Here is a 23,516-nt window from a genome sequence, read left to right on the forward strand (position 1 = left end):
CGACCAGGCTCTATTTTGGGGCACACTGATGCTCTAAGCTGCTGCCCACTGCCTGAACTTCTCATTGACCCTACCCCGAGACGCCTGCCTTGAGACTGGGCCTGTCTCGTCCAGTGACATTGCCCGTCACTCTGCAAAGGACTCCACCATCAAGCAAATTTTGAACGGAGTGTGGAGGGGGTGGCCCAAGGGGCCTTTTGGGGCTGATTTCAAAATGCATTTTGCCAAACGCGATGACTTATCGGTTGTAAATGGCTGTTTACTGTGTGGGGACCGGGTCGTTGTTCCACCCAAACTGCACATTGCAGTATTAGAGGCTTTACACATAGGGCATCCTGGAATTGTCAGGATGAAGTCTTTGGCTAGGAGTTACATGTGCTGGCCTAGCATGGACAGGGAGATCGAAGAATGGGTGGCTACCTGCACACCATGCCAGGAGTCCAGACCAGCTCCCCCAGAGGTGCCCGCTAAGGAGTGGGAGTGACCTCAAGCACCATGGTCTAGGTTGCCCATTGACTTTGCTGGCCCAGTTCACAGCCAGACATTTCTCGTAGTTGTGGATGCCTACTCAAAATGGTTAGAGGTAGTCCTGATGACCTCCACTACGGCACAAGCGGTCATCAAGATGCTATGGAGACTTTTCTCCATGCACGGCCTACCCGACATAGCATCTTGATGACCGCTTGTGCCATAGTGGAGGTCATCAGGACTACCTCTAACCATTTTGAGTCTCTGACAACAGGCCCCAATTCACGGCAATGCAATTTGAGACCTTCCTAGCAGTTCAGGGAATCAGGCATGCCCTGGTCGCGCCATTCTATCCGGCCTCCAATGGTCAGCTGGAGACAATGGTGAGATTTGCAAAAGAGGCCCTCTCTAGGATGAGCCCGGGAGATTGGCAAACACGGGTTGACCACTATTTGCTAATTCGGCACTCCCAGTGCCACTACAGGGAGAAGCCTCTCCGAGGTTTTCATGGGTCACTCACTAAGGTCCCACTTAGACTGGCTACACCCCAATTATTATGCCTCGTCGCCCCCAGACTCCACAAGCAAGATCCAGACATTTAGCATAGGGGATTTGGTATACGCCCACAACTACTCTGAGTGAATCGGCTCTAGAAGCTCCAGCCACAGCCTGTGAAAAGTTGCAGGAGCTTCCACCAAGCGGAGCTGCAGAGCAAACAGGTCCGTCCGATCTGTCCAAGGAAACCCCTCCTACTGAACTGCGCAGGTCAGGCAGAGCTACCCAAAAGCCTGCCTACCTGCATAGTCATGTAAGTAACAAGTAGGATTATTCCATCTAAGAGGGGAGGGGTGTTAGATACTTGTTCTAACTACAGTGGTTTCCACCAAGGTCCTCTGTTCTGGCGGGAACAGAGGTTTAATCCTATTGGTCAAAGGGTCTGACAAAGGGTCTCCCTGTAAAAGGGTTGCTATCAGACTCAACCTTCGCAGTATTGTTCTCACTTGTTGTACTGAATAAAGAGCTGTTGTTATCGTTATGCCTGTGTATGGCTATCCATTACCCCATCTTACACATAACATATGTATAGTTTAAGAAAATAGAATTGGATGCACAAATCCAAAACAGAGTACATTTTAAAATTTGATCTATGGTTTATCCATTTGACATTATTATTATTATTACATTCATAAATATGTTCGATATGGCCTCTTCAAAAAAATTACACATTTTGTCCAAAAGTAGAAAAAGATCAATAGGTGTGAGAACTTAAGTTGCCAAGGACGGGATATAGAGCTGGAGACCAGATGAAAGTACTATCTAAACATTGTGTACAACAAACAACCAGAAACTAATACCACATTAGGCTGGAGAAAGATAACAGTTCTATTTTATTCTATAAAAGAGGACTGTAGCTTATCTTCTTTGTGGTTAAAACATCTTACATCTGAAATAGCAACTTATTATATATTCAAGTCTTGCCTATTATGACTATTCCTCTGGCAGCTCTTGAATTCTGCTTGATTTCTAGAGATAGAGAGATTTATTGCTAGGCCCTAGACAAGCTCTGAGAGAGATGTGGATAACAACAAAATGATCAAATCCAGCAGTCCATAGACACAAACTGTGGTTATAATCTGAAAATCCTATCTATCTGTTATTCAAATTCTATTCTTTAAATGCATCCACTTTAAATGTAGGCTGTTCTTCTGTAGGAAAAGGTATAACTGACATTTTATTCAATATTTCCTTGGAAATCTACAAGGCAGCTTCCAGGAAGCAAAAGCTGCATTCAAATCAATAGTATCTGTCATGAATAAATGGTCTGAAACCTGGAATCAAAGTTGAGAAAAAAATCATTTACCTCTGTAAAATATATATTAGAATCAGGTAAATAACTTCCTCAGTAGCCTTCAGATGTGTTGAGGTTGCAACTCTGAGAATTCTCTATAGGGTTGCAATTCTGAATTTGATTACAGACAGCTAAAGTTCTATACCAGGAAATCTTTTACATATATTACAGGTTTAAAATAATCCAGTCATACATCTCTCAAAACCATTGTTTAGATCAATTTATAATCTTTCTCTTCAAATTCAAAATTTTAAAACATTTTATTTTAAATATTTAAAAACTTGTTTATTTCTTCTTTATGCTTTTTTTCTAGGTTATAATTCCAAATTACATTTGTTGATATCTACATTTCCAAATTAACTTTCTTCCCATTCTCATTTTTTAAATTATGAATACTCACAGTATGATTTCCATATTGGTGGTTGATATTCTTCAGCATCTAGAATAGTAATAAGATAAACTTCAATCAAGCAACATAGTGAAAATATCAAAATTACTGCCTTTCCTACAGAATGATATTAATTCTTACACATGACAGTATTTTATTCATGTTATGTCTTTATATTATGGAATAATCTTTTAAAATTCTACAAAGTAATAAGGTATATACCCAGCACCTTTTTATATAACTTTATTAAGGATTAGGGTTAAAAATTGCATTCAACTGTTATTTTTTTCATCAAATATCTCAGTTGCTCTCATATCAGATCACTGGAACATGATTAATATATTAATAATTAATAATTTGTGACATAGCTAGAGTTTGGTCAATGTAAAACTGAAAAAACCTCTAGAACAGGACAAATATACCGTGTTTCCCGAAAATATGACATATTTTTTGACCCACGAAATATGGCCTTGGGCTTATTAAAGGGGAGGGCTTATTATTTTTGGGTTGCCGGGCAGCTGTTCCCTTGCGACTGGGTTCCTGAAGAGCCAGGCACAGCCTCAGGGTCGAATGGCTGTGTTGCGCTGTCACAGCAGCAACACAGCAGCCATGAGGTGACCAAGCTCGTGAGCAGCCACCCAGCAACCCCCCTTTCCAGCCGGGCACAGTGCCGCTGACCGACCTAGCAGTACCCAGAAGGCATCAAGCAACGTGAGCGCCTGTTCGCCGCCCTTTGCCTCCCACAGCTCGGTGCCTTCGGAATGCCCCTAGGTGAGTGAATTGGGGCTCTGCATGGATGGAGAGGGGGGTTGCATAGCAGCTTTTCCGCTCACCGCTCACACGAAGGACACCTCCGCTGCTGGCGCCGCCCGCTGGCTGGATTTTATTTTCAAAGCACGGAGGACGGATGCCACTCTTGAAGTATGCTCTATAGTTGTGGGCTGCAGATCGTAGCTGTGACAGCGCAACACAGCCATTTGACCCTGTGGCTGTGCCCGGCTCTTCGGGAGCCCGCTCGCAAGAGAGCAGCTGCCCAGCAACCCCCCCTCTTCAGCTGGGCACAGCGCCACTGACCGACCTAGTGGTACCCCGAAAGTACAAAGCAATGCAAGCACCTTTGACCCCCACCTTGTTCAGGTTGTATTTTCAGGGAAACATGATAGATAGACCTGATATTTCCATGTTTTCTCCCCTTTTCCAAAATCAGATATGGTCAGTGTTATAATCTTTATTTGCAAATCAAATGAAGCAGAACAAAAAACAAAGGCAATGGAGTACCAGTGTCTTTGACAGATGCGGTAGAGCTGTCATTATAGCCATTCCCTCCTCAAGCAGTACACACTAGATAAAGAATCAACAAGCAGTGGCAAAATTTGTGATATGAAATAATATTTTTACCACTGCATTTTCACACATTTACTTACTCAAGAACAATTGCGACAATAAGTTATTGGTCACTTTCTGCAACTTATATAAAGATGGACACACACACACACACGACAATATCGTTTATCTACAAAACTCTAATTGAACTTTTTCCATTTTTTTTCTAATTGATGTTTTTACTCTTTTACAAGAATAATAAAATAATATTCATTTCTTGAACCAATGCATTAAAATATTATACATAATCATAAGCATGTGCAAAGGCTATTTGTTAATTTAATAATTATTTGGAATTACAATGGCTCATGAAAGGGTGCTTTATAGCTCATAAAGCATTTCCAACCACTGTAAAATGTGCCACCTCTCCTTCTCAAGTCACATGACCGTATTTCAGGCACGTGATACCTGGCTTATATATAGTTCAGTACTGGTTACAAGATCCTACTGTCACATGACCACAATTTGCAATGTTCTTTTCTGGTTTTTGTGACAATGGCTTCACATTTATGATTATGTGATTTTCTTAATGGTTGTAAAATCAGGTCTGGTCACATGGGTGCCTTGGCATTCGACAGTCTAAGTGTACAACTGAAATTCCTGTCCCAACTGTAGTCATAAGTCAAGGACTGTCTGTAACGAATGTTTTCTTTGAAACAACGCATTAATTTGCAAATTAATGAAATGAATTCAGAGTTAATTATATTTCATTAATATTACAAATGATACATGTAGAAGTTTAATGCATAATTCAGTGGAGATAGTATTTGTTATTATATCTTCTTATTGAAATAAATTGTTTCTTGCTAATTCAATTTTGTCAGTTCTTTAAAGGTCCTAGCTGAAGGCCAGAAATGACATTTCTGTCTCTCCCACTATTCAAGTATTTGGCATTAAAGTTTATTAAATTATCTTATTGACCTCAGCCTTGATCAGTAATTAGATAATGTTTGAGTTTATATGCATGTAAAGAAAAATGGTGGTACATTGTAAGGGTAAACATTTATTTTTTTACCATAGTTTTTTTAAAAAAATTCTTGCTATATAATTTCAAAAAAACCCAAAGTAATGATGAGGATTAGACAAGTAATTTTTATATCCTAATTAAAGTTTAATATTTGTTATATATTCTATTAAAAAATGAGGTTAAAAATGCTCTTGAATGAACAAATGATTCTTTTTCATTATTTTAGTAGTGTAATGAAGACAACTACTCACTATTAGAAGTGATGTTTGTGTTTAAAGAACAGCATGGAACTAGACATATACTTTTTAATATGAAATAAGAAACATTTCAAATTTCTAATCTACGTTTGGATCCAACTCAATATTACTTATTTATGTAATGGTAGCCTAATAGAGCAGTGTCCATGAGGGGGGAGGGCTCTCCAAAAAACTCCAACAACCTCGAGATGAAATATCCTTAGAAATAATTAAGCTACAACTTATTCAAATACAACAAGGAAAACACTACAATTAATAATTACAGTAAATAGAGTACTATTTGTATGTGGATCCAAGAACTAAACGATCTCTTGATTCAATTTGCTCTTTTTGAGATAGTTTGATAGCACATACTGTATATGAAATCTTCACTGCAAAATCCAAATGATCAGAAATGGCAACAACAGTTTATATATACAGTACTTTGCTTCCATCTAGTTGTCAGCCTTAGACAACTAGGCTCCTATATACATGGAGCCCCGATACAATATGCTTGTTTAATACAAATGACCTAAAGATGGGGGAAGATCAAGATTCACTATTATGTCCAGCATCATCATGATTTCCTGATCCAGCTTTCTTGAACAAGGAAGGTCTCAACTTTCATTAGGATTGATTGTTGAGAATTCTAAAGAAGAAATAATGCCAAATAACACGCTGCAGAACAAAAAGAAAATCTAAGATTGTACAACAAGGTTAGAGAGACAAGCAGGAGCAAGGAATCAGGACAAACTTTTGCAAAATGATTATGAAATAAATACTGCCAATGCTTTGTTGCCAAATTTTCTTAACAGGAAAAGTCAGGATGCAAAAATCACAATGGACTATAAGGAAGAAAGACAAATGAACAAAAATATTTAGTAATAAAGAGATCCATCATTTCAAGGTCTACCTTTCATCTCAGTTACTAGAAAGCCTGAAGTTCAATGTAGGTAAAAACACAATCAACATACATGAAAGTAAACAGCAATTCTTCATTAAAGTGAGGGCTTTTTGATAGGAAAAAGGAACTATGACAGCTAATATGATGGATGCTTTGGACAACTCCTGATACTTTCATTGCACATTTTTGTATATTTTTTTTCTTTTGTTCAATTGTGCTGGAACATCCTATTCAGAATAATAATAAACTATGGACCATGAAGTCCAGCTTTCTGTGCAATTAATAAACATACATAGGCACAAATGCATACAAATAGGGAGTCAGTTTGGTGTAGTGTAAGAGGCAGAAACTTGAAACCAGGAGACAGCAGTTCTAATCCCACCTTAAGCACAAAGTCAGTTGGATCACTTTGGGCTAGTCATTCCCTTTCAGCCTTAGGAAGGAGCAAGTCATATCTGAAAAACCTTGCCAAGGAAATATATCCATGCAGTCTCCAAGAATTATGCACAACCAAATGGAAAAATTACACACACACACACCTAAATATAATACAAAACTCAATCTTGAACATCTTTCAGGATTTCAATACTTGTTCTTAAGGATGTCCAGCCATCCAATCAAGCAGATATTCAGGGAGCCTCTCTACCAAAAACAACGTACTGGGTTTTATTCTAGGCTCTTTGATTGCAAAGAGTTTCAAAAAAATAATGCAGTTGTGTGGTTAGAGATGAGAATTAACAAATGATCTGAACTAGGTATACAATTATCTGAATGGTAGGAAAAGAAATAATCTCTGCACTGTTCGCAATGAAAACATTTTCCTTGAGCCTGTTTAATGTCTGGGTCTTAAACTTGTTTGCAGGCAGGTTGTATTGATTGTACTTTGGATATGTACACATGCAGACCAATATTGAGAATTGACAGCTAGTTGTCTATGTGCTCTTCTGCTGAGAACTAGCAGATGTTCCAACTAGAAAAAAATATTTATGTTGTCTTTTATTTGACTAATACCAAGGAACATAATAAGAGGAATGAAATATTTTTTAAAAACTGATATGCTCTGGCAAAACAATGTTTATGTCACAATGCATTAGATTATCCATTTTACACAAGTTTAAATGAGTCAGCAGCACTATGGATATATATTTTATTTTGTCATATGTTTAATGTCTGTGATCAATGATCATAATAAAGTTTGTCATTGCTGCAAAGAAGGAATTCAATTCACCAGCAATTATGCTGCTGGAAGAATCACATAACTATAACTGCTATATTTTCAAATACTCTTGTTGGCTTATTGAGTTTGAATGAATCTTTCAGTCAAGATTCTGCTATCAAATTGGTCCTTTGACTCTTGTTTCAACCATGCAGCCATCAGAATAGTGGAGGTGAATGAGAGTTGAAGTATCATGAATGAAGGCAAATATATAGATCCCAGGATAATGTTGCAATAATGATCTAATCTGTGTTGATTACCAGGACCAGAGTTTTAGTCTTCTAAGCTTTTGGACTTCTGAGCTTTTGGACTCCCATCCACAGGGAACTTTTCTCTTACCAGAATGTGTTGAAGTATCATTTCTGATGGTAATAGGAGTGTCTATTCTAGTCCTGCTTTCAGCACTGAGAAAGACAGGACAAGTAAAATTTCACCTGCAACAAAGTTATTTAATAGCAGTAAAATCAAGCTATGTAGCCCTGAAAAAGGGTGAAGACCAAACCTCTGGATCAGAAGCAGGAAACACTCAGGCTTGGAGAAGGAAACTCCCTCCCATGGAAGGAAGCAATAATTTTGTCTCCCATTGTTCTAGAGAAGAAGTCTCCCCAATCATAACTCAAAATCCTAATGATGTTTAATTCTTGTCATTGTTATACGAAGTATGATCTGTTTTACTATTTAAGAAAGAAATTATTGTCAGACTATTTGCTAAGCAAATTCTGCTTTGAAACTTCAGAGGAAACTTGAGCCTTCTACAAGGACATCTAGCAGTTTAGGAAATGCTATAAATATCAATTTCCATAGGCACAATGACAAGTGAGTTTGGAAATATATCCAACTCTGCCTTCAACTGGAAAATTGTCGGTATATATATATTCTTTTATACTTTTGAAAGTTATCCTTTTTGTAATCTTATCTTAAAATCATAAACATTTGTTTAGCCAGAAATGTACCATTTTTCTTATTAAGTTCTAAATAATAATAATAATAATAATAATAATAATAATAATAATAATAATAATAATAATAATAATAATAATTTATTTCTTAGCCGCACCCTCTCCCGAAGGACTCGGGGCGGCGTACAATAAAACATAGGAAATAAATATATAAACAAACATACATATAACAAAAACGTATACCAAGACATATACATATACAAGGAGGAGGTGAGCTGATGAATAAAAAACAATTAAAAACACAATGTTTAAAAACCCCTAAATAATTTAATACAATTAAAATACCCCAAATAAAAAACCAAACATATCCAAACAAAGTCATATCAAATGCATTGAATTACTTTACAGTCAGTTTGGTTTTATTTAAGGATTTCAAAAGCTCTTCTAGTAGTAAAACAAATTTTGGGTTCAGACTTTATTATTTGGAAATCAAAATGTTTTACTTTTGTATAAATATAAATGTACTAAAGACCAAGTAGACCTATCTGCAAGTTGACATTAAAACCATTTAAAAAGATAATTAATTAACTGAATCTTGTAAACATTTGAATATGTCATCCTGTTTTCTCTGTGTTTGCAATAATATAAAAGCATGGTTAAGGAAGACACAAGCAAAAAAATATAAGACTGAAGTAAGAAATAAGTTCATCATTCTACGATGATTCTTTAGTACACAAAATAAACAAAATCAAGTGAATACTATATTTAGTTTATAAAAAGTAAAATTTTCAACCAGGAAAAGCATGTTTTGTCTTTATCAGTCACAATATAGGTTGTTCTCCACTTGCAATAGAATAATAATACAATAGAATTAAAAAAGTGAAAAGATATGAAATTATAAGCCTCACTGATATGTTAAAAGTAACTCAAACTTTTATTAGGTATTATTTAACTGAGGGTTGTCAGGGATTCTTAAAATAGCCTGCTGATATTTTAATAAGAACATATTTTTTATCCTATCCTATCAAATAAGACTACAATAATCAAATGACTGATTACTGTAGTAGTTAATGTAACTACAATAAAAAAGGGATTTCAGGGAATGTTAAAACTTACAGGTCAGCTAACTTTCATTCCAATAGGATGGGAAGTATTATAAACATGAGAATAAAAACTGAAAAATAATTAATAGGATTTCTGCAGAGATAAGTCTTGTCTCGCTTGTAAAGACTTTTTAAAAAAAATTTAGTACATATATAGGACTGTTCTAATTAGGACTGTTGGGTTTTAGACTTGAACTTTTATAAAGGTTGGCATAGATTCTGAAAGAAACTTAACATTTGTAAGTGAAAGGATAAGTGCTGTCATGGATTATTAATTGGGTAAATATTGGCAGGAGTGAGAACAGATGGATAATTCTCACATTGGAATGATATGGTAAATGGCAACCTCTAGGGATTATACTGCAATGAAGTACTTTTCATTTGTTCATGAATAACCTGCAGTTAGAAATGAAAAATTAGCTGTATTATAATTTTGTTGATAATTGCAATGTAATAGATTTAAAGTAGGTTGAAAGCAGTGACGTGCGGTGAGCGTTATGGCTGGGGAGGCTGGTGACGTCATCAGGAAGGCGGGGAATGGGACCACGTGTGCAGCACACGTGGTCCCATTCTCCGCCTTCCTGAGTGAACATTAAGGGGACCGCGGAGTGCACTGATCCGCGTAGCATTGCTTCCTCCACCTGCGCCAGTCCCTTCCCCCCCACACTCCTTCAAGGTCTCCCACCAACCCAAAGCCCGATCCCCAGCTCCCTCGGGCAAGGCTTGAGCGGGGTGAATGGGAAAGCAACGAAAGGGGCTGCGCTTTCACCCCGCTCAAGCCTTGCCGCCTGCAAGCACCGCCCGTACTCGCTGCCCCTTTCGTTGCTTTCCCACCCGCCTCTAAGGCGCGCCAAAGCCTCCTTTGTCCCCCCCAGCACGCGTCCTTTTTATTTCCCGTGACACACCCCCCCATTTCAGGAAAGCTTTCCCCATTGCCTGCGGGGTGAGGGGGGCGGCTCCTCTCCCCCCACTCCCTCCCTCCCTGCCTCTCTCCTCAGCCCCAAAGCTCCGTCCGCGTGATTCACTTCCAAGGCGGTGGCTGGAGAGGCGCGCAAGAACGGCGAGCGGTTTCCCACCAAAGCAGCGTTCTGCGCGCAAGAAGGTGCTGCCGGAGGACAAAGGGACGCAAACACACATCTACCCATCTATCTTTTCCAGCTACCTTGCGCTCTTTTCCACCGATCGCGCACGTTGTGCGCGCAAGAAGGAAAAGTTCGTGGCGAAGCCCTTGTCGCCCCGAGCTCTTGTTTGCACTTCCCCCCCTTTTTCTTTGCTCCATCCCGCTCCGGCTCTGGAAGGGCCAGCGAGGTTGGCTCCAGCCGAGATCGAGAGGGAGGAGAGGAGGGGGTAGCTAAGGGCTACCTTCCGGCCAAATGCGCACGAAAAGCGTGCGCGATCGGTGGAAAAGAGCGCTAGGTAGATGCGTGTTTGCGTCCCTCTCTCCTCAGCCCCAAAGCTCCATCCGCGCGACTCACTTCCATGGTGGTGGCTGGAGAGGAGCGCACGAACGGCGAGCGGTTTCCAACCAAAGCGGCATTGTGCGCGCAAGAAGGCGCTGCCGGAGGACAAAGGCATGCAAACACGCATCTACCCAGCTGTCTTTTCCAGCTACCTAGCGCTCTTTTCCACCGATCGCGCACGTTGTGCGCGCAAGAAGGAAAAGTTTGTGGCGAAGCCCTTGTCGCCCCGAGCTCTTGTTTGCACTTCCCCCCCTTTTTCTTCGCTCCATCCCGCTCCGGCTCTGGAAGGGCCAGCGAGGTTGGCTCCAGCCGAGATCGAGAGGGAGGAGAGGAGGGGGTAGCTGCGGGCTACCTTCCGGCCAAATGCGCACGAAAAGCGTGCGCGATCGGTGGAAAAGAGCGCTAGGTAGCTGGAAAAGACAGCTGGGTAGATGCGTGTTTGCATGCCTTTGTCCTCCGGCAGCGCCTTCTTATGCGCAGAACACCGCTTTGGTGGGAAACTGCTCGCCGTTCTTGCGCGCCTCTCCAGCCACCGCCTTGGAAGTGAGTCGCGCGGACAGAGCTTTGGGGCTCAGGAGAGAGGCATGCAAACACGCATCTACCCAGCTGTCTTTTCCAGCTACCTAGCGCTCCTTTCCACCGATCGCGCACGCTTTTCGTGCGCATTTGGCTGGAAGGTAGCCCGCAGCTACCCCCTCCTCTCCTCCCTCTCGATCTCGGCTGGAGCCAACCTCACTGGCCCTTCCAGAGCCGGAGCGGGATGAAGCGAAGAAAAAGGGGCGGAAGTGCAAACAAGAGCTCGGGGCGACAAGGGCTTCGCTGCGGACTTTTCCTTCTTGCGCGCACAACGTGCGCGATCGGTGGAAAAGAGCGCTAGGAGGCTGGAAAAGACAGCTGGGTAGATGCGTGTTTGCGTGCCTTCATCATCCGGAAGCGCCAACAACATTTCTGCCTCCGCAGCTCCCGGGCGCGGCCGGACAAATGTATATAATATTATAATATTATATATATATATATAGTAAATAATATTATATACTATTATTTCATGAAGAGAGGTGAGGCCCTGCCTCCCCTGCCTCCCCTGACCGCACGTCACTGGTTGAAAGATTGCTTCAAACTGCCATTCATAAATGGCAACATGTTTTAATATAAAGACTGAAAATAAAAACCTTCAAAAGCTTTCATATACACATAATGAAGTGGCAATAACTGATCTGGAACAAGATCTTAGGATGGTAGTAATTAGTTAAATAGGTTAAAAGGCAAATTTTATGTTAGCAACAAATAACAAGGGATCTTAAAATAAAACTACAGTATAGCTCAGCTATATTACTGTGATCTATTATATTTCTCCTTGCTTACTTTTGCTCTGAACCAAAGCTCTCCTTCAGTGATGGCAAACTTTTTTGACACCGAGTGCCCAAACTGGAATGTGCGTGCATGCATGTGCATGTGTATGTGCTGGAGCGCCAGAAACCCAAAGACCAGCTGGCCATAGTGCCTATTTTTTGGGCATTTCTAACGGATTTTTTGGGGCATTTTTTGGGCGGTATTCAAGTTGTTTTGGGGGCCGCTTTTGGCCTGAAAATAACTTGAAAATGCCCAAAACACCTCCTGAAAACGGCTCAAAATGCCATTTTCTGACTATTTTCGGGCTGTTTTATGACGGTTTTGGGGACAGTTTTCCAGGCTCCAGCACCCACAAAGACCAGCTGGCCAGTGTGTGGGAATCCGGAAGAGCAGCTGGTGATGGTGTACGTGCCCACAGAGAGGGCTCTGCGTGTGGCATCTTGCACAAGTGCCATAGATTCGCCATCACATCTCTATATCCTTCATGACAGATAAACTCAGTGCACTTGGATTTCTTGATAGTCCTCAAATTTCTGAATCCTGTCAAAGGATTCAATCCAGTTGTCCAGCTCAGTTTATAAGATGGAGATACTCTGAATCTCTTTCTCATGCTTCTTACCAGGAGTCAGAATTTTCTTCTGGAAGGACTGTAATTCCTTCTATGTTATGCTCCTTCTTCTGTTTTTCAAAAATCTATTAGACATTCCACAATTTCTCCTTGTACACAATTTCTCCTTAACCACTACTAAAACATTTTCTTGTCTCTCTTCTATATTTTTTTCCAGATGCAATATTCTTTTAAAAGTGTGGTGATTAAATCTATTTATTCAATGAAAATATGTTAAAGTGACAAAGTTGTCATTATCATGTATTCTATTGATTAATATTCAAATTACTATACTTTACTATATAAACAGATCTTTTCATGTGTTCATATCTATGAATTATGGAAAATTTATCTCAACTCTTCTTCATTTATTTAATTTATTCCAATTTTGCAATCAGAATTAATTTGATGCTCTACAACCTGTGTAATAACTTACACAAAAATGGGAAAGGACATAGCAATAGTTACAATTGTTTTATTGGGTATGCATACAACCTGTCATTTCCTTGTAATGCAATTTGTCTACTTACATTTGCTTTTGGTAAATTGATAAAAATCACGTAGATTGACATGCATATTATAATCAACCTTTATTCTGGTTTGAATCATTTTTTTTCTCATGATTCTAAAAAAGAGTTTTAAAAAGTGCATGTTAAGATATGTAACCTCTGTCCCATAAACACAGCAATATAATACAATTGCAACTTTTAACTAAAAGTTGAAATTTTAATATTAATCTCAGCTAGGTAACAAAAAAAGTAAAAATTAAATCTGTATGTCTTGACAAAGGGAAGAAAACAAGCATCAGAGGGGAGGACAAGAAAAAATGGATGGAAACTAATCAAGGGGAAAAGCAACCTGGAATTAAGGAGAAACTTTCTCAGGGTGAGGACAATTAACCAGTGGAACAGCTTGCCTTCAGAAATTGTTGGTGCTTCATTACTGTAGGTTTTTAAGAAGAGACTGGACACTCACTTCCAGCAAAAGGGGCAGCATCAGGCAATTACAATTAACTGCTTACCAACAACTTTCAAATTGCTAACTTGTGTGGTAGTTGATGCAGCCCAATATCATCTGTTCTTTCCACTTAAGCAGAAAGGAAACTACCCAAAAGGTCAGCTGTTAATTGAAAAATATGATTCTGGAAAACTGCCAGAGAAGGAACTTGAACATGGTGTGGATTGATTATAAGAATACATTCAACTCTTTGCCACATAATTGGATAATCAAGTGCCTAGAAATAATAGGAATTGTTGAGACCCAAGTAACTTTGTAAAATATTGAAAGCACAATGGAAGACATATTTCCTGATCAATGGTGATGAATTGGGAGATGTTAGTATCAACATAGGAAGTTTTCAAAATGACTCACTATCACCACTACTGTTGGTTATTGCATTGTTTCTTCTCAATACTAAACAAGTCAGCCCATGGCAATCAGAAAATATCTGCAGACTTTACATACATTATCTGAAGTTTATGGGAAAACACTGTCTAAAATAGAAGTCCCTGGTCATCACAGGCCGCATATACAACAACATCGCAACGAAATTTAGACTAGGTAAGTATGCCCTCCTCACTATCAACAGGAGAAAAATGTGAAAACTGAAGGAATCTAATATCTATGGAGATTCTCATCATCCAGGTCACGGTTGTCCCAAAGGTGCTTTTCAAAAGGGATCTGGATTTTTTTCTTTGAAGATGTTTCACTCTTTACCCAAGAAGCTTATTCAGTTTTATATTCATTGCAGTCATCTGACCATTAGAACTCTGTCATTAGCTCTCTGACAGTTGTTGAAGCCACTTCAAGATTTAACTTTACCCTCAAGATCACCTGAATCAGAATGCAAATGGGTGTAGAACCTTCTTGGAACTGTTGAAAGGACTGAGTTGTAAACAGGAGGTAGGTGGTGTCGTATCCTTCCCCCTCTGTTGAGAAAGGGCTGTTCAATTTTAACATAGATGGTCTTTTTTTTACCTTTCTTTCAAATTAACAGTCCTCTCTGTCCAGAATATCTTCAAAAGAGTGACCTTTGTCTTTCAAATGCAGGTGGACTGCTACACCGCCCCGAGTCCCTGCGGGGAGAGGGGGGCGGTATATAAATTTAATAAAACTCAAACTCAAACTCAAACCTCAAATTTTATCCTGATGGATTTTATTTTCCTATGTTATACTATGCATTTGAGAAGGAGATGTTTTATTTCTCCAGTGTACAGTTCTGCATGTATAACTGCATTGTATTGTATATATCACATAGGAAAGTTTGAGTCTGGATGTTTTATCCTTGGGCCGACAAGCTTCTGCCGTAGTGTATTCTTGGATTTAAAGTGTGCATGTATGTTTTATGGGTTGAAAATGCTTCTGAGCTTTTCAGATATTCCTGCAATGTATGAAATGACAATGTTGCTTCATTTGTTGTTCTCTTCTTTGCCTGTCATGGATGAGCTTCTGCTGGGTCTTTTTCTAAATTTGATGAAGGCCCAGTTGGGATAGCCACATGTTCTGAGGGCTTCTTTGTGTTTAGTTCTTTTATTTTCTATCTTTGCTGTTAGGCAAACCTTCAGTCTGGTGGTATATGGTTCTGATCATTTTGTGCTCTATGTAGGTGGTGAAATCCAAATGTAAATACTGATCTCTGTGTGTGTGTGTGTGTGTGTGTGTGTGTGCGTGTGCGAGAGAGAGAGAGAGAGAGAGAGAGAGAGAGAGAGAGAGAGAGAGAGAGAGAGAGAGAAGGAGGAGGAGGAGGAGGAGGAGGAGGAGGAGGAGGAGGAGGAGGAGGAGGAGGATGATTAGGGGAGACATGGTAGCAGTGTTCCAATATCTCAGGGGTTGCCACAAAGGAGAGGGAGTCAAACGATTCTCCAAGGCACTTGAGGGTAGAACAAGAAGCAATGGGTGGAAACTAATCAAGGAGAGAAGCAACTTAGAACTGAGGAGAAATTTCCTGACAGTTAGAACAATTAATCAGTGGAACAGCTTGCCTCCAGAAGTTGTGAATGCCCCAACACTGGAAACCTTTAAGAAGATATTGGATAGCCATTTGTCTGAAATGGTATAGGGCTTTCTGCCTAGGCAGGGGGTTGGACTAGAAGACCTCCAAGGTCCCTTCCAACTTTGGTATTGTGTTGTACAACTGGCACAAAAACGCACCACCATTTTTTGAAGAGAGGTTTCTGTAAACTTCAATATTAAGGAATTTGTCTTCCTCAATGCGTATTGAACAGTCCAGAAAAGCTGGCTGTGCCACTCCACCATGGGTTCACTTTTGTCTTCCATTGTGTCCAATCTCTACATGGAAGAGATAGAAACCAAAACCCTAAACTCCTTCACAGGAATTCTACCCACTCACTGGTATAGGTATGTGGACAATACTCGGGTCAAGATTAAAAATATACAGGAAGGGGAAGCCTTCACCAAACACATCAACTCTTTGGACAGATATATTAAGTTCACATAGGGAAATGTTAAGGAAAATAGTCTGACTTTCCTAAACTGTGCAGACCAGTACATTAAAAGAAATAGGACACATAGCAGGTAACGAGACCTGGCAATGGCTACAAGCAGGAAAATTAGAGAAAGAGATAGAGGGCCTAATTCTGTCTGCATTAAACCAAGTCTTAAGAGCCAATGCACATAAAGCCCTAATTGAGAAGACAGCAACAGACAATAAAGTCTCCCTTTGCAAAGAAACTGGAGAAAGGATAGTTAATTTATGTGAAACTGATTACAAACAAGACAAAGTAGCAACAATGGTGCACTGGAATATGAGCAAGAAATACCATTTGCCTGCAAGCAAGAACTGGTGGGATCACAAAACAGGCAAAGTTATAGAAAATGAAGAAGCTATGCACCTGCCACATAACTATTGATAAGAAAGAGAAAAAAGTTTCAATAGTGGACATGGAAAAGCCTGAAGACAGCAGAATAGAACAGAAACAACTGGAGAAAATCACAAAATACAAAGGTCTACAAATAGAAATAGAACAACCATGTCAAAAGAAAGCAAAGATAATTAATGGATGATTGGGAATCTTCATCAGCATACCAGTCATTTTTGCATTTACTGCATAAATTCTTTGAATGTATAGTTTTACTCATAGTAATTTCACAATCAGTGTAGTTATATTATGATTCTTTAATGTCAACATCAAAAGGCAAATAATGGACTCAAATTAAATACTGGTTTTACTGGAAACTGACAGGGACTCTCTCAGTAACACACAAAGCTCTTAGTATTTTGTACAAAAGGAGAGCAGTTGAAGTATATGGCTAATTGCAGTCTCTAAAGCACTGGCTTTGGCTTCTTAGATCTCCAAAGTCGTTGCTAAATTAGTTTTTAAAATTACAGGAGAGGGAATTATTAAATGTGCCCAGAAAATGATTTCATTAACTATAATTTTTAATTTATTTTCTTAGATTTATTTCTTAGATTTTTAGACCGCCCCTCTCCCAAAAAGGGACTCGGGGCGGTGATTAAAAGCACATGTAAATGAAATAAAATTTAGTTCTTGATCAGATTTTGCAGAGTACTTTTTGAAATGCAGTTGTCTGTGGGCTAGTCAAAGCCAAATATAGCTCCTGCTCAGAACAGCCCAGAGTTATAAAAATGAAAAGCATTGGGAGTTCAAAGAAAGCTTACTTCAAAATAAATCAATTATATATTTTTTATATTTTGAAAGAAACAAAAAAGTACAGCACAGAGCCTTTCCAGCAGCCAATATTTAGATAAGCAGGGATGAATACCAAATAATCCAGTTAAACACAATATTCTAATCAAGACTACCAAAGGGGAAAAAACCTTACACTCACACAAACTCCAAGGGGTAAGCTATTGTATACAAACAGGAACAATATCCACATTCACAAGTCCTGATAATGTTACCTAGTCAGGTAAAGAAATGTCCACAAACAAATAACCACGCTCTGAGAGTGACAAGGACTCTACAGATATTACAAAGATATTTTTTTAAAAAGACAATCAATAAGATCTATATAGAACAGCAAGAAATTATGCAAGTGAAAAATAAGTGAAGACAACTTACTACAATGATATAATTAATAGGGCAAATTATTTTAAAAAAAACATGAGAAAGCATTAAATGATTGTATTTAATCAGTTAATCATTTGTGTTAAGGATGGGTGATTTAAAAATTAGATCATCTGAATAAAATCTTTGCCCCAGTAGATTTTATGTACTGATTTATCAATGGCAGTTTGATAAAAGAAGCATTGTTTCAGCTTCCCCACCTCCACTCACAAAAATAAAATTCCTGCTTTGGGCCCCTGAAAACTACGGTATTTGTACTCTTTTAATAGGCCGTAATATTAGATGTTTAATAGACAGAGGGTGAAGGAAGAAACATGCTTCTCTATGTGTGTTTGTGTGAGTGTGTATACCTAGTGCAAAGCTACATATGAATTGGGAAATTTAAGAGGAGGAAAATATAGCCTAAACACTGATTCCTCAAAGGGCAGTAGGGCTTTGTACAAAGGTCCTAAACATACTGAAAATATGTTTAATAATTACCTCTTTGTTTAAAAAAACAGGATGAAAACTTAAGTCTTGAAGTGAAAAAGAGCTTCAAGTGATATGGGAGTAAACTCTGCTATTTCCTGACAATCTTAACTTCGGAATTGCAAATAACAAGAGGACATAGTTAAGTATGTCCAACTGTTTAGAATTTCAAAATTTCTGATAGGTTAATCAATTTCATTCTAAAATCATACAAATGTATCATTAAATATTTAATGTTTCTGAAATAGAATTAAGCACTCTTACTATATTTTATAATTTTGCACTCATGTTTTTAAAACGGCTGTTAAGAGGTTATATAAAGTATAGTTCTAGCCTTCATCTATAATTTAGTTAACCTACATTTGTGTGCTTTCAAGTCAGTTTTTGACTCCTAACGATTGCCTGGAGGTAGTTTTTGACTTACAACAGTTCATTTAGTGACCATTCAAAGTTACAACGTTACGGAAAAAGTGGTTTATGACCATTTTCCACACTTATGAGTGTTGCAGCATCCCCATGGTCACATGATTAAAATACAGAAGTTTGGCAACTAATTCATATTTACAAAAGTTAGTTGCAGTGCTTGGAGTCATGTGATCAGCTTTTGTGACCTTCTGACAAGCAAAGTCAACGACAAATCCAGATTAACTTCACTTCCCCGAGTCCCTGGGGGGAGAGGGGGCGACTAAGAAGTCAAATTAAATAAATAAACATACCATGTTAGTAACTTAACAACTGTAGCAAGAAAAGTTGTAAATTGGGGAAAACTCACTTCACGAATATTTCACTTAGCAACATAAATTTTGAGTTCAATTGTGGTTGGGACTACCTGTCTTTCAAATGTTTCCTTGGATAGTATATTTGATTTTGTTAAGATTCTTCTTTTAATAGATTTTTCTGCTCACACTATAGCATAGACCAGTTAGCATGTTATATAATTATAATGGGAGACCTTTCCTGTCTGCAAAATGAATCATGCAAGACAATCTTTGTATCACTTAAATGCATACGAGGCTTTGAGAATCATATATTTTCTTCAGAAAAATTTGTAGCGGGGGCAGGTTAATTGCAAATGCATTCCTGTGTACTTCTAAGTAAAGTTCATTCTGAGGGGTTTTTTCTGGCCTTCTCTTATTCTCTGGACTCTGGAATTCCAGAATTATATTTGTTTGCAATAAGGTCCTGATCTTTAACTGTTTCACATATATATCTTTGCAGAAGATGTAACCCTTGACTTTATCACCTTTCATTTAATTACTGTTTGAAGTTACAACAGTCCTGGAAAAAGTGACTTATGAATGTTTTTCACACTTACAACTGTTGTGGCATACCTATAGTGATATGATCAAAATTTTGATGCTTGGCAACAGACATGTATTCATAACATTTGAAGTGTTCCAGGGTCACCCTTGAAAGTTAGCTTTTGTGACAAGCCAAATCAATGGGAAGTCAAATACACTTCACAAATATGGCAAGCAAAGTCATAAATTGGGCAACACTCACTTAACAACTATTAAGCAAGAGAACTTTGGGACTTCATTGCGGCCATCAAGAAGTACGTATAGCAGGGGTGTCCAAACTTGGGAACTTTAAGACTTGTGGACTTCAACTCCCAGAATTCCTCAGCCAGCATAGTGTTATGCTGACCTATAGTGTTAATGACATTTTCTTCTGTTATGATCTGTTTCTGATAGTGAGGAATGGCTTAAAATACTTCTATACTCTTGTTTCAGCATTAATCTGTATTTTCACTGTCTTCCTAATTACAGAGTTTGTCTATTGTTCCAAGCTGCTAAACAAAAGTAATGAGGAGGAGGAGGAGGAGGAGGAGGAGGAGGAGGAGGAGGAGGAGGAGGAGGAGGAGGAGGAGGAGGAGGAGGAGGAGGAGGAGGAGGAGGAAGAGGAAGAGGAAGAAGAAGAAGAAGAAGAACCATAACAACCACAACCACCACCACAACAACATAGGCATTCTGCAGAATGGGAGTAATGCAGGAGTGAGTCTCCTGAACATACCAAATGTTCATCAGAAAAAGAAAACAATCATTCCATAACCAAAGTACATTGGAACATTATAAACTATTTCCTATTCTGAAAATATATTCTTCTTGAAAACTGCCATATTACCAGAACTATTGGGTCATCATGATTCAGACAAAAGAAATGGAGCAGTCTAGTGTTCCTGTAATAGCAGGTTTGTCATATCCCTGTACGGAAAGGTTATGTTTCCATGCTAGGAAAGCAATCCAACATTACAGCCACAATATTCTTTTTCATGGTTGGAAATCCATTTGTAGGGCTAGAATATATTGACCCTTTTGGGGGATTTTTTTTTTTCATTTTGTGTCCTTTGTAACATTCAGAAAACTATATATATATATATATATATTGAAGAAAAAGAAATAAAACATAATATTTTAATACTTAGTGATAACATCCAGATCAAAGAGATACTTTTAAAAATGTAGAAGAATGAAATGTAGATATTGTACGTAATTAAAGAATGCGGTATGGTGTGCTTTCTTTATTTTGTATTGTGCAATTTGTAGTATTAAATTAAGTACCTGAACATCTGGATCACATTTCCCTCAACACTTGACAGTTTGACTACACAGAGAGTTAGAGACAAGTGGCTATGAAATGTTTCCACAGCCTCACAAGGAGGAGTTATGTGTTCTCAGCACCTTTGATCTCCTGATTCTATCACCAGAACAGAAACAAAGCACATCTGCTAGTTTGTCTTTGACTCTGCAAATCTATCAGCTGTCACAACCAGATGCCACATAGCATATTATACTACAAAGAAAAGAAACAAATGTACCGGTACATGCTGCTGGCAAAATGTCAGGAAATAATAAAATAGCTAAATCAAAGAATAAAATTTAAACATTTATCAATTATGAATGAGACAGCAGAACCTCAGGTACTATTATAATGAACAAAGGCCACCTCTTCCCAATCAAATCTATCCATCCCTTCAGGTCTGGCAAGAAGCATATTATGGTCCGTCTATGAAGGAATGTCACAAGAACAGGGCTTTTTCTGTTGCAGCACCTGCCCATTGGAATATCATTCCCCACCCCCTGGTCAGATTGGCACCAGATTTGGGGAAGAGAAAAATAGCTTTTCCATCAGGCTCAGGAATTAGGTGATATAGGCCTGGAGCCTGCAAAGTGATTGTGTTGCAGGGATTGAGTGTAGTATCGCATGGTTTAGCTTTTTTATGGTTTAAAATTATTTCTATTATTTTAATTTACATTTAATTTAATCTACATCTAGGCAAAAGTAAGATTCTACATTTAGGCAAGAAAAACAAATGCACAGGTACAGTATATGTGGTACCTTGCCAGTGGTGGGATTCAGCCAGTTGGCATCACCTCAGAAGAACCGGTTGTTAAGTTTCCGAACAGTTTGGTGAACTGGCTGTTGGAAGAAATCATTAGGGCAGAGAACCGATCGTTAATTTAGTTGAATCCAATCACTGTACGTTGCTCAATAGTAGTAACTGTGAAAGGGATCTTGGAGTCCTAGTGGACAACCATTTAAATATGAGCCAGCAGTGTGCAGCAGCTGCCAAAAAAGCCAACACAGTTCTAGGCTGCATAAACAGAGGGATAGAATCAAGATCACGTGAAGTGTTAATGCCACTTTATAAGTGGTAAGGCCACACTTGGAATACTGCATCCAGTTTTAGTCATCACAATGTAAAAAAGATGTTGAGACTCTAGAAAGAGTGCGGAGAAGAGCAACAAAGATGATTAGGAGACTGGAGGCTAAAACATGTATGAAGAACAGCTGTAGGAACTGGGTATGTCTAATTCAATGAAAAGAAGGACTAGGGGAGACATTATAACAGTGTTCCAATATCTCAGGAGCTGCTACAAAGAAGTGGAAGTCAAGCTGTTGAGGGCAGGACAAAAAGCAATGCGTTTCTCCTTGTTTAGAAACTAAACTAAGGAGAAATTTCCTGACAGAACAATTAATCAGTGGAACAACTTGCCTCCAGAAGTTGTGAATGCTCCAAAACTGGAAGTTTTTAATAAGAGATTAGATAACCATTTCTCTGAAGTAGTGTAGGGTTTCCTGCCAAAGCAGAGGGTTGGACTAGAAGATCTCCAAGGTCCCATCCAACTCTGTTATTTGGTTCTGTTCTGTTCTATTCTATTATAATATTTTAAATCATTTTTGTTGTTTTAGAAAGTTATTTTTGTTATTGTTTGTGTTTTCTAAATTTTGCACACGACTCAGAAACCACATGTATGGGATGGGAGACTATATACATTAACCAAATAAATAAATAAAGATAAAATGTCAACCTGTATCCATACAGTCTATATAGGCAAATAAAATTCAAAACCCATGACAGTCTGCTATAGAATAATGACTTAAACTACAATCTAAAGTCTATCAGGATGACTTTAAGCAGTAAAGATAGCCAAATTTTGACAAAACTTTCATAATTTATCAAATATTTTAATTCGTTATCAAACACCTATAAACATGCGTCCTACCTATAAGTTTAAAACTATGAAGGCCTGGGTTTCCAAGAAATATAAAAAATGAATATTTAAGATAGGATATAATAAAGAAAGTACCAGAACAGTGCTATTACTGGATGACTTCATGCAAATATAAGAGCAGAATGTTAACATGACTTAGAATCAACTGGAAATGGCTTTGGTGTGTGCTAATGCATTATTAGATGTCATTCAAATCAGATTCCAGTATGGCAAAAGGAAAAAAATAGTTTAGCTTTCTTCAAGTGCTAGCATACTTACTCCAGACTGTCTTCCAAATTCTCCTGATTTGATTTGCTTAGATATAAATGTTTCTAGTTTATATATACTTTGTTACAGATTGCTGTTCAATAGACAAAGTATACGTTCTTATCACACTGTATTCTTAAAAAGTATAAAAGCATGAATATTCAGATTTTGGGGTCAAATAAGATCATGATATTTGGGTTGCATTGGTCGCTTATATAAATTAATTTTGGTTTTTAATCTTATGATACAGATATAATGAACTGCTCAGATTCTCTAAATTGGAATGGAACACAAATTGTAGAATAAATAAATGAAAATTTCTCAAACACGTTGCTTAACCTGCAGTTTCCACATGTAGTACTTTGACCTGGATGCGCTATCTTTGACTTCATTTTTTTATTCCTGGT

General features: G+C 38.4%; 1 protein-coding gene across 3 annotated transcripts in view; it reads right to left on the minus strand.

Moving 5' to 3' along the window:
• Positions 1-23,516, minus strand: part of CHN2 (chimerin 2) — a 160,909-nt gene that overhangs the window by 114,322 nt on the left and 23,071 nt on the right. For 2 of the 3 annotated variants that reach the window (XM_081969840.1, XM_081969839.1), the window contains exon 2: positions 2,718-2,756. In XM_081969840.1, coding sequence (XP_081825966.1) covers positions 2,718-2,756 — 39 coding nt within the window. Of the gene's footprint in view, positions 1-2,717; positions 2,757-23,516 lie in introns of those variants that run through there. The other variant, XM_081969841.1, reaches the window with a different exon arrangement.

This window comes from Natrix helvetica (genome assembly GCF_964273705.1).
Source record: "Natrix helvetica genome assembly, chromosome: Z".
Taxonomy (NCBI): Eukaryota; Metazoa; Chordata; class Lepidosauria; order Squamata; family Natricidae; genus Natrix; species Natrix helvetica.